The following is a 12,640-nucleotide window of genomic DNA, read 5'->3' on the forward strand; positions in this document are numbered from 1 at the left end:
TTTTGGAATTTATATATATATATATATATATATATATATATATATATATATATTTCCAAACTGTGAATGGTTGAAACCGTAGATGCAGAATTCATGGATATGGAGAGCCAACTATATATCTGATTCCACTGAGGCCAGTGAAACTAGAGTGCTCAAAATATCCTGGGAGGGTTACAGACTGCATACAGAAGCACATGGGATCTGGGAATGTGTATAGGATAGGCATCAGCACATTACGTGATCCAAAATCTCTCCTTCCCTGTATTCATTTTCATATAAATGAAAAATGTAATACTTAAAAAGGCATATAGCTTGATCTCTGTTTTGCTAGTTACTCCATTCTAACATACCTTGACACCTTCTTTCATGCAGTAGATCTGTAGAGCACTTACACCATCAGAGAATGGGTGGATTTGCAGATTAAATGGTGGAGACCTTCTTTCTCTTTCCTTAAAATAAAACATCAAAATTAGTTAAGAAATAAAAAAGATACGTACATTGTCTATTGAGTAGTGGATAACACCTCTCCCCATTTGTTCTTTATTCTTTTTAGAAGTTAAAAGACAAAAAGATGGTTGGATTGCAGAGTTGCTTTACAATGCTGATACTGAATCCCAAAGCTCACAAAATATTTTGCAACACATTTCTGTTTAACAGATAATAGCTTAAATCCAACTGTTAGTCCTAACAAGAGTAGAGCCACATGTCAACACACGTGTAAATTCCATGAATTCAATAGATCTGCTGTTGTTGAGACTAACATTTGAATTTAGGCCTTTGTTTCTTTCTGGATTATAAGAAGCTCCTTTCTAACCCCTTGAGTTTATATATTACGCAGAGATATTTGCTGATTTGTACACAGTTTACTGAAGGAAGCCTGATTCTAAAATTGTAGGTATGGATCCTATAGTACACTAGTGGAGTGGATAGGCGCCCCCCTGCCCTGAGCACCCTCACATAGACTATATAGGCAGGCTGTTTAAAAAAAAGAGAGAGAAAAGGTCAGGCTACATTTTCAAAAACATGGGCAGAATATTCCTGGCCAAAACTGCCAGTGCTGATACAGTCATAGTGCATCCTGCAAGGAACAAGTTTAGCTCAGTAGCCTTCACAACACTGGAGCCCCTAATGAGGTTCTCTGGACCCCGTGGGATCCTTGTTTTTTTATTTATTTTTACAGTGTAGTGTAATATGTATCAGCTGGCCTGCACATGCCTGTTATGTCCAATTTCTTTTCCCAGCTTCCTGAAAGCAGCAAAAGCTTTGAGGAGGGTTGTGAGGTGAGCAGTGGGGACAGAAACACTACACACACCTAAGACAATTGGAAGGGTAGCAGGACATCCAGGTAGCAACCAGGGAACTGGTGGGATCTAGGGACAGAGTGATCTGTGTGGGTTTTGGGATAGTTAGGAAGGACTATGGAGCAATGGAGGCAGTGTGGTGTTGTGGTTTGAGGACTATGGACTATGACTATGGAGACCAGGGTTTGGCCATGAAACTGACTGGGTGAACTTTGGCAAGTCATATGCTCTCAGCCTCAGGTGAAGGTAATGGCAAAGCTCTTCTGAACAAATTTGAGAGGGTCACCATAAGTTGGAAATTACTTGAAAACATAAGGGGCCTGGGGCTTCCTAATAAGGGTTGCTGCAGGGCATTTGGAGTAGTGGGGTAATCAATGTGCATTGGGACAGTCTTGCTGCTGTCCTGTTACGCATCTTTGTTGAAAATGTTACTCATCTTTGCAATTCACTATGTAGCACCTCTGCTACGTAGCTAACTATATATAAACATCGTGACAGAAGAATCCCGCCATCATAAATATTGTTTATGGAAGAAAGTTTATATGAATGATTGTGTCTTTTCTGCAGCCTGCTTTTTCTTGTAGAATAATTGATCTTGAAATGCATGTGCCTGTTCAGTGGAAGATCTGATAGGACACTATACTGGCAAGCTCCTGAAATAGTAACGTCAATCTTGTATACAATATGTTATTTGATTATGGTACTATTTGTTAGAGATGGCAAGTAGAAATTGGTACTGAATGTACCTACCATATATATTCAACTATAAGTCGACCACATGTACAGTGTGCTCGCAGATCTTACTCTTGCCTTTCACCAGGGGATAGTTCATTATTTTATAGGAGTTGAAGTGCAGTACTTACATTGACCCATAGATAAGTTGACTCAGGTTTTTTGGGTCAATTTTTTGACTAAAATTTCTAGACTTGTACATGAGTATATACAGTAATTATTTCAGTGTTTATATGAAATGAAAATGGTCTGTAATACTATACAATCTTCCTTCCAGATTATTTATTTGTATCCAGTCATCATCCTCATTATTATTGTCATTATCTCTGTCTCATAGTTTTCTGTGTGAAATACTCAAAGGCGCTAATGGAGTCCAAACAGCAAAATCAAGACACAAAGCCTATTAAAGTAAAGGTCTATAATGCTTAATGAAGTGGAAGACAACAGAAAAAAAGGGAGACCATACAACAGGTGGATTAGTTAAATCAAGGAAGCCAGAGCCCTGAATTTTCAAGACCTAATCAGGGCAGTTGATTACTTGGGACCTTTGAAGTCTCTCATTCATAGGATCGCCATATGTCAGAGTAGACTTTGTGGCAAATAACAACAACAAAAATATCCAAGTGTTAGTTCCAACTAGAGTAGATCCATTGAATCAATGGAAACTTAGGGGCTGTACAGATAGCCCTAAAGGTGTGGTGTCTTGCCGCCCCTTTCAGCACCGGATTGGGGCTGCAGCATCTGCACACCGCAACACTGATCTGGTGCTTTGCCAGCTCTAAAAGAAATGGCAAAATGCTGCTCCCTTCAGAGCTGGCAAACTACCACGGCAGCACTTTTCAGTACTCCTTTTGGTGTGCGTCGTATAAACACCATGCCATAGGAGCACTATGACGTCGCCCGCCATGCGGTCAGTTGGGTGGTATGATGCCACTGTGTGGGCAATGTCGGGGTGTACGTCGTTCAAATGCCACACCCTCATGCTGGCGCTTCAAGCCATCTCCTAAGTCAATCAACAGCTCTTTAGTCAATCAACAAATGTGCAAATTCCATTCAGTGGATCGCCTCACTGTGAGATTAAGAATTGGAATTTGGCTAGAGATATGATCTAAAGATGAATTGTGCATTTATTCTCCCCCTCCCCCATCATTTTTAGTTCTGCACTGGAGGTTCTCACTTCAAGCTCTAGATTTCGGAACTCCAAGAGCTCATTTTGATCTCTGGCATCCTGAAGCTCCTGTTGCAATCGATGGTTGTCTGTTTCCAATTTTTCTATCTAGAAAGAAAAGGTAAATGTATAATTCGTGGAAGTAGCTACAAAAATATTTTTTGAGAAGTTCATCAGTTTCTCTTCTCCGTTCTTCAACCAACACACCCAAGTCTAAAAGAAAGCTTTCTCACTGTTTTATCTCCTGTTGGCAGGCTGATACTAAAAGAAATAAGAATCTGTACAATGGTTATAAATTGTGTGCTATAAACTTAACTTGCCTTCAAAAAGAGAAGGAAAAATAGCAAAAGCAACTTGGCACATAAAACAAAATCTGAATAGCTTTATAGTATCTATTGTATGCATTGAATATGTTTATAAGGATCAGCGTTTGAGCACAACTGGAATTCTTGAGCTGCTTTGAAGTGACCATTCTACCAAATTGTGAAAAATTGCCAACATAGGCAATCTAGAGTAGGGGTTCCCAACCTTTTGGACTTGCAGAGCCCTATGGCAGAGCCCCTAAGAGGCCTATCCTATGTCTTGCAAATTAATGGTGTTTAGGAGTATATATAAGAATATATTCTTAGATATTAATTTCATTCCATTTTTATTTCTTTCATTTCCCTGGAATGGCCCAGAGCACCTGGGAAGTGCACACAGAGCCCTAAGGGCTCCTTGGAGCACAGGTTGGGAACCCCTGCTCTAGAGAATTTGATAATGCAGTAAGAATCTTGTATCACTTGAATTTCTATCTATTGATATTAAACTTCCATATATTCTTGCTTTTTTGAATTGTGGAATTACTGGTTTTGATCCAGAATTAATGTGTAGGATTCTTAGTCATGCTTAGAATAATTTTGAGTCTCTGAGTACTGAGGAAGTGGACAAGATTCTTCAAAGTGTTAGGAAGACAACGTGCTTTCTTGATCCCTGTCCCTCTTGGCTAGCAGCTCAAGGGGGGACGGCCGTAACCACTATGTTACGCTGCATAATTAATTCATCTTTTAGGGAAGGGTGATTTCCATCCAGCTTGAAATTGGTCACGGTAAAACCGCTGCTAAAAAAGCCCTCCCTAGACCCCCTGATTCGAAGTAATTATCGGCCTGTTTCGCTGCTGCCTTTTTTGGGGAAGGTGATTGAGAGGTTGCCTTCCAACTTCAATCGGTCTTGGATGATACAGATTTTCTAGACCCATTTCAAACTGGCTTCCGGGCGGGCTATGGAGTTGAGACTGCCCTGGTCACCCTGGTTGATGATCTCCGTCTGGGCATGGACAGGGGTAGCGTGTCCCTGTTAGTGCTCTTAGACATCTCAGCGGCTTTCGATACCATTGACCATGGTATCCTTCTGGAACGCCTGAGGGAGTTAGGTATCAGGGGCACTGTGCGCCAGTGGTTCCGTTCCTACCTCTCAGGTAGATTCCAGATGGTGCAGCTGGGGGACGTGTGGGCACTGACATCTGGTGTCCCTCAAGGAGCCATTCTGTCCCCCATGCTATTTAACATTTACATGAAACCGCTGGGAGAGATAATCCAGAGACACGGGGCGCGGTGTTATCAGTACGCTGATGACACCCAAATATGTTTCTCTGTGTCTCCGACTGATGTAGTGACCAGGGATGGCATCTCTCCTCTAGATGCCTGTCTGGAGTCAGTAATGGGCTGGATTAGGGAAAACAGATTCAGGTTGAAACCAGAGAAAACGGAAGTACTCGTGATAGGCTCCCCTGGCCCGGGGATGGAGATTTGTCCACCTGTCCTGAATGGGGTCACGCTTCCCCTGAAGGACTCAGTTTGCAGTCTGGGGGTGCTTCTGGACTCGTCGCTCCACCTTACATCTCAGGTGGATGCGACAGTCAGGAGCACTTGTTATCAGCTTCGGCTGATACGCCAGCTGCAACCCTTCCTGGGCTGGGGGGACCTTGAAACGGTGGTACATGCTCTGGTGACCTCTTGGTTGGATTTCTGTAACGCGCTCTACATGGGGCAACCCTTGTACCAAATCCGGAAGCTTCAATTAGTGCAGAATACGGCAGCTAGGTTAGTCACTGGGTGCTCCAGGACTAGCCACATAACACCTACTCTGCAAGATCTTCATTGGCTGCCCATTCGCTTCCGAGCCCAATACAAGGTGTTGGTTATTACCTATAAAGCCCTAAATGGCTTGGGCCCAGGGTACTTGGAGGACCGCCTCTCCCCATATAATCCGCCCCGTGCTCTCAGATCGGCTGGGAAGCAATTGTTGAGGGTTCCTGATATGAAGTACACTGTGACTGCACAGAGAGCATTTTCCAACTCGGCCCCGCAGCTTTGGAACTCTCTTCCCGGCGAGCTCTGCTCGGTTACCTCCCTTGACCTGTTCAGGAAGAAGCTGAAGACCTACCTCTTCCAACAGGCCTTCCCCTAGGCGTTGTGATATCTGCTCTCTCCCCGTTACACTAGCAATTTTAAGCTAGTTATTGTTGTGGTTTTTAATGTTTGTAATTTTTATCTTGTTTTTAAAAATTTGATGTATTTGTTATGAGATTTTATAATGTAGATACTGTTGTAAATTGTACATTGTTTAGTACTCTTGTTGTAACCCACTTTGATCTCTTTGGAAAAGCGGGCTATAAATAAATAGTATTATTATTATTATTATTATTATTATTATTATTAGAACAAATCCACTAACATGAATTTGTACAAGGTAGTCATGACTGAACTCCTAATGATTCCAGCGGGCCTCCTCTAATCATGACTAAGTTTAGACACGACTCAGTGTGTTTCATGTGCTCCACATACAAACTTCTACAAAATCTATGACTTTATAGTTTATGGTTTGGGCCATTTCCTGAATTTCCATAGAAACAATTGGCTTGTAATCATGCAATTAGAGAATGTGGGCTAGATGAAGATACAGCATATCTAGTTTTGAGCCTCAAATTCTACAGACGGATATATATTAGGTACATGGAAGTTTTGAACATACCTTATCCAAAAGCTCCTGATTCCTTTTAATAAAAAGTTGTTTATCTTCTACCCAGTGAGAATCCTGTTTCATAAAATACAGATATATTTATAAAAGTACCTAAAATAATACATGCATACATGTCTGTGTGTATTTACTTACATACAACAAAATAGGCAAACATCTGTTCATCTCATATGTTGATATACATTTAGGATGTATCTGCATTGCAGAAACAATCCTGTTTGACTTCATTCTAACTGCAATAGCTCAATGCTATGGAATTATGGAACTGCAGTTTTGTGAGACATTTAGCCTTCTCTGTCAGAGAGCTCTGGTGCTACAACAAACTACAATTCACTGAATTCCATAGCCCTGAGCCAAGGTAGTTAAAGTGTTGTCAAACTAGATTATTTCTGCAGTGTAGATGCAGGCTCAGTACTGTTAAGTGTTACTAACATATTTATGCAGGAAAATCAAATCAGTCTTCACAGGACTGGGATTTAGGAAAACAAAAAATTTGGACCATCACAGTGATTGAAAGCTCCAGGGACTAAGAAAGCAAAAATATATTGTTTCTACTATGTTGATTCAACATCTTCTCAGGTTTACATGGTCACTGCCAGGTTAATTACTGTTTGTGCTATGATGTAAGAAAAAAAATATCCAAAGTAGGTGCATTTCAGAGGAAGGACATGTATGTTTACATTTTGTAACTATTTTCAATTTAATTTATAATTCTTCATAGCCTATATTTCAAATACTTGATTATGTATGCAAAACACACATTTCCTACATGATTAAACATACGTCTAACAACCAACCCTAGTGTTGATGTTAACCAGTGTCGTCGCTCATGGGGGGTGGGACTTCCGGGGGAGGGACTTCCAGTGGATTTTCGGCCGGGGCGTGGGAGCGTGCACGGCCAGACATGCCACTGTGCAGCCAGAGATGCCCCTACTTGTCCCCAGAGAGCAGCCGCTCAGCCTCACGAGCAGTCATGAAGCCCCGGAGAGGGCCGGGGAGCAGCTATATGGCCCCAGGAAGGGCTAGGGATGGACCAGGCATCACCACCCTCTACAGAGGTGTCATCCCCCTTCTGATGTGTCACCCAGTGTGGTCTGCACCCCCCAGTGACACTACTGCTAACAACAGCTTTGTGCAAGCTAATAAGTATTGTCAGTGAGGATGAAAGCAGTTTTGTACACCTACCTGTCCTTTCTGCGCCAGAGTTTTTTCCAGGTCTTCTATTTTAGCTCTATACCTCTGGACTTCAGCTTGGAGCTGTTCTTGTGCCTGTTAAAAATAATGGCCATACTTTTATTAAATATTTTTTCAGTGAACATTGGAGTGCCTGAATTTCAGGTTACTGTAAAGCAATGATGGCGAACCAATGGCATAAGTGCCCTCTCTGGCACATGAAGCCATTTATGAGGGCATGTGGAGATGGGTGGCTGGGTGAGAAGAAGAGGCCTTCAGCTGCCTCCAGAGAGGCATCTGAACTTCAGGGTATGGGGTGGGAAGAGGAGGAATAGGTGCATGCCTATTCCTCTTCTTCCCTTCCTTCTTGCCTAGGCCTTCAGCTGCCCCCAGGGAGGCAGAAATCCTGCCACCGGGTGGTGGAAGTCCAACCCTTGGAGGGCACAAGTCCCAACCCCAGCACCAGGTAACACCTTTAAAGCAGAACACCAACATGGTGTACTGATTTGAGCATTTGACTACGATTTTGGAGATTAGGGTTTGATTTCCTACTCAGTCACAGAAACCCATTGGATGATCTTGGGTGATTGACATACTCTTGGCTCCAGAATACCCTGTGATAGATTGACCTTAGGGTCATCATAAGTCAGACATGTGAGGGCCTAAAATAAAAAGGCAGTACAAAAAGAGGAATACTGCACTGCAGATAGATTATTGAGGAAGTCTTGAGTCTGCAAGACCTGAGTGGGGCTGTTGATGATAGGATGACTTGGAGGTCTCTCATTCATGGGGTTGCCATAAGTTGAAGTTGACTTGACAAACAACAAACCAGGGGGTGGGAAAACAGCAGCTTTTGAGGCATCTATGCCACACTCCGCCCCGCAACCTTCATTTTTGTGCCTCCTGAAACCACTCTGGATACTTACATATGTTTCTGAACTGGCCATTTTAAAATAAAAAGTTGTGGACCAAAGCTAGCCCCAAATATGCCAAAACTACAGGTAAACATGACAATTTTGACTCAATCATCCCCTAGAAGGCCCCAACACCCCCAAAAATCTGTAAAATAAAACACATACAGCAAAAATGACAGGAAGTGTGAGCTGAAGGTGATTTGGGTATTTTTTGATGCACTCAGGACATGTGGGCCAGCCTACAGGTGCATGGGGGGGGGGGGGGGAATTATGCCTCCCATGCAGTTGCTCACCCCAGGTGTAAACAAATACATAACAATACTAGGCCAGGAGTTGGAACCCTATGGCCCTCTAGATGTTGTTGGACTGCAGATCCCAGCTGTCCTAGCCAGCATAGCCAATGGTAAGGAATGCTGGGGGCTGCAGTTCAACAACACCTGAAAGGCTAGGCCATTCCTGTTGAATTCCTGAACAACTGATGTTCTGATATTATGCACAGTGTGGGTTCTTTTTGATACTGAGAATAAGAAGGCAGCCAATTTTTGTTATTTATTTTAGTACTGTTTCTTTTTTGTTTTTGTTCTCTGGAGAAACATGTGTTGGGTTTTCTGTCCTAGGCCCATAATTTATTTGGCCAGATTTGGATAATAAACACTTTTGCTTGTCGTTGTCCCTCAGAACCCCTCAAAATGTTACAAGCCAGCTCTCTTTCCTGTGCAAAAGCTCTTTGGATCAAATTCCAATAGATGTGTGTTTGCATTGATACCTTGGGAGGCTTGCAATGAGTGTAGCATTTGCTACCCAAAAAAATTGTCTTTGAGTACCTGATTGATTTACAGAATCTATTATTCAGCTCACATAGGCATAGAATGGTGCCATATTGCTCAAAGAGGCACAGAGGAGGTTACGATTCTTCACAGCATAGGCAAGAACCCTTGCTACACTGTTCAGTTCAGTCTCACAGTCTTTTCAACATTTCTCTGAGCATTATAGCTACTTTTGCTTTGCCAGTTTTGTGATCATCCTCACATCTGTTTTGGAGTGGTTGCCCTGATCAGGCCCTGATTTCTCTCTCCTCTAGTCTTGATCCACACTGCACTCTCCATCCCATTCCTTGTGTTTATCTTTTAAAAAAACATTGACACTCTTGCTAATGACACTTACAGGGGGTTGAGCCTGGAGAGCTGAAGGAAGTGGGAGAAAAAACCTGCATGTAGCCAGGCCCAGACACCACTGGTATCTTAGAAGTGGAATGGCAAGAAGAGCCCATTGTAGCAGATCCTCTCCAGTCGAGAGGGGTTATTCTGGCTTCCTCTGACTCTGAGTATTTCATGAAAGAGGCCTGTGTAAAACCACAGTCTCCTCTGCTCAGTGTCTGTTCACTGAAGAAGGTAATTTCACTGATGGCAGAGCTAGCCTATGAGAAGGAGCTGCAATTATGTCTTGAAATGCCTGGGGTAAAAGTAATATTTCAGCATGTTTTCTATGCATCTCCAGCAGCTTAAGCACCCATGGAGCTGTCCAATGTGCTACTTGAATCTTACATCCTTTGCTTTGTCTTAACCAAACCTAGACTTTTGGGTAACCTTGCCTTACCTTGCTAGACTTTTCCCAACTTTGCCAAAACCAGAATCTTTGCCTCAAACTCACTACTTGAGCCAGTGTCTCTCTGTTATTAAGGCCACTATTTATAACAGAACAATGTCACATCTTGCTTGGGACCATGTTTGCTAATGGCATTCTATATAACACAATAAAATACTCTTCCTGTCTCTTCACTTCCTCCTGAGCTATGAGTTTCTTCTCACATTCCCCGCCCCCCCTTTTCTTTCCAGAGTCTGAGAAATGTGTTTCTACTACAGATTTCTTGGTTTTGGCAAGTACCAACCTTTGCTTCTCGTTCTGCATCTATGATACCCCCCGTTTGCTCTTGCAGTAATGCATAGGCCCTCTGCAGGGCCTGATACTCCTTCGTCAGTTGTCGAAATCGCAACTCTGATTCTTCAGCTGCTAAGCTCTATAGGAGACAGAAGGAAAATTCAGGTGAATATCAGAGGAATGTAATAAAAATATGAAATGTATAAGAATGCCTTAAGGTTCTATTTATTGTGTGACAAGCCATAGAATGCTGTGTACATGTAAAGTTTAAGAGTTTAGAAAAGATTTTCAAAATTCTAACTAAATACAACTATCAATAATGTATTTTTAAAAATGAAATTACCATATATACTCCACTATAAGTCAACCTTGTGTATAAGTTGAGGCCAACTTTTGGGGCCAAAATTGTGGATTTTTATATGACCTGTGGATAAGTCAAGGGTCAGACTTCAGGTCAGAGCCCAGCTGGGGAGAAACTGCACAGTGATCAGTCACCCTCCCCAGGAGGGAGCCCAGCTGGGGAGAGGCTTGGGACCACATTGACCCCTGTATAGGTCAACCCTGGTTTTTGGGTCAATTTTTTTGACCTAAATTTCTTGACTTATACACGAGTATATACAGTATATTTAGCTTTCTTAACATTTCTTCAAATAAAGAGAAGGCAAAATTAATTTAACAATATATATGTGGCCTCCAGAGAACACTTGCAGTTTGGGTTATGCCTTATTTAACTAATTTTAAAAATCTTAAATTCTTTTCAGGTGGGATGAGGAAATATCAACCCTCTTTGTGGTCAAGAACTTTCACTCCCATCATGTCTTACCACTGGTCTGACTGGCTAGGATTCATGTGAACTGGAGTTCAACAACAGCTGAATTGCCACCTATCCTATTTTTCGATGTGTGAGTTCAACATATATAAATCTTGGATATTAAACATCTGACAAAAAGAAAAGGGAATTGTTTTTTCTCCCTTAACTTAGAAACATGTAATTTTGATCAATCTTCTTTTTTTAAGAATTGAGGAATACTAGAGGAATTTGGGAATACTAGAATTAAGAAATATGGTCAAGTATTTGATTCATGTGCCAGGGATTTTTATAATACAATGCGACCTCAATATACATGGGTGTGCCATGTGTAGCTTTCAGCTTACACTGAAGCCATGCCGTGGGAAATACAATGGTGCACGCACCTGTGGCACATGTGCTGCACTGCGCCGCATGCACGCACCCCATTGTTTTCAATAGAGCTTGAGCATACGCGTTTTTCTCTAACATGGTGTGTGTGTGTGTCCAGAATAGATTCCCCATGTAAGGGAAGGGACCACTGTAATAATAATAGTGAATAAAAAGCGAAGGCAATCTATTTTTGAAGCACATTTCTCCCAAATGTGCTATTTCTTGCTAGTCACTCTATGAGCAAAGAGCAGCTCAGTGACATTAGTACAGAAGTAGTGGTAGGGAGGGAAACTTCAGCTTTAGTTTTTTTGTGGAGTCTAATCCAATCACTCCTACCCCTTAAAACAGGGGTAGGCAACCTTTTTGAGCCGGGGGCCGGGTTGCTGTCCCTCAGACAACTGGGGGGCCGAAGCCAAAAAACAAATAATTAAATAATTTTTTAAAAAATTAAATATATAAATAAACCAGGACAAATGTAGGATAAAATTTTCAAATGGAAGACACTTTTTTTAAAAAATGGAGGACACGTGAAAAAATTTGCTGATTTTTAAAAAAATGTTAATATAAATGCATGTTTCTGAGGCTTCTAGAGACAATTGCCCCCCAAAGGCCCCGGTGGCAATCAGCGGCAGGACCAGGCTGGGGCCGGTCCCAAGGCCTTGCCGGGCCGCATCCGGCCCGCGGGCCGCAGGTTGCCTACCCCTGCCTTAAAAAAAAAAAATCAGAAGGTGAACTGTAGGATGCTAATATGGGCTTAGTGTTTCATGACATTATCAGTTTGGGTGGTAAGAAGGTGCTTTAAAAAGCCACAGACTTCTTTCTTAAAATCAAAGCAGCACACAGGCAAAGGATTAGGAAAAGGTAGCTGATGAGAACAAAATCAGCCTGGCCATGTCCCTATTAACTTTTCCAACGTCTGATAGAAATACATTAAATTTTGCACAGGGATATTGTTTAGCATCTTTGAGACTAACTGTATGAACTACCTGTGTGAAAGAAGTTGTAGCATATGTTTTTGTAGACTAGGTCTACTTCTTCAGATGCAACCACATCTATGAAAGCTTTTGCTACAATGTCTTTCACACAGGTCTGGAGACACTGCAGAAATAATCCAGTATGAGACCACTTTAACTGCCCTGGCTCAGTGCTAGGGAATCCTTGGAATTGTAGTTTATTGTCACACAGGAGCTCTCTGACAGAGAAGGCTAAATGTCTTACAAAACTACAGTCCCCAGAATTCCCTAGCATTGAACCAGGACAGTTAAAGCAGTCTCAA

At 42.0% G+C, this 12,640-nt stretch overlaps 1 protein-coding gene across 1 annotated transcript in view; it reads right to left on the minus strand.

Annotated features, from left to right (window-relative positions):
• The window catches only part of JAKMIP2 (janus kinase and microtubule interacting protein 2), a 148,930-nt gene that overhangs the window by 14,135 nt on the left and 122,155 nt on the right, over positions 1–12,640 (minus strand). Inside the window, exons 10-14 of the mRNA XM_089531509.1 lie at positions 10,195–10,323; positions 7,405–7,488; positions 6,214–6,276; positions 3,211–3,309; positions 351–449 (exon numbers count right to left, since the gene is read on the minus strand). Coding sequence (XP_089387635.1) covers positions 351–449; positions 3,211–3,309; positions 6,214–6,276; positions 7,405–7,488; positions 10,195–10,323 — 474 coding nt within the window. The remainder of the gene's footprint in view (positions 1–350; positions 450–3,210; positions 3,310–6,213; positions 6,277–7,404; positions 7,489–10,194; positions 10,324–12,640) is intronic.

The sequence above is a fragment of the Sceloporus occidentalis genome, unplaced genomic scaffold (assembly GCF_023333645.1).
Source record: "Sceloporus occidentalis isolate IW3139 unplaced genomic scaffold, rSceOcc1.0.p SCAF_1, whole genome shotgun sequence".
NCBI lineage: Eukaryota > Metazoa > Chordata > Lepidosauria > Squamata > Phrynosomatidae > Sceloporus > Sceloporus occidentalis.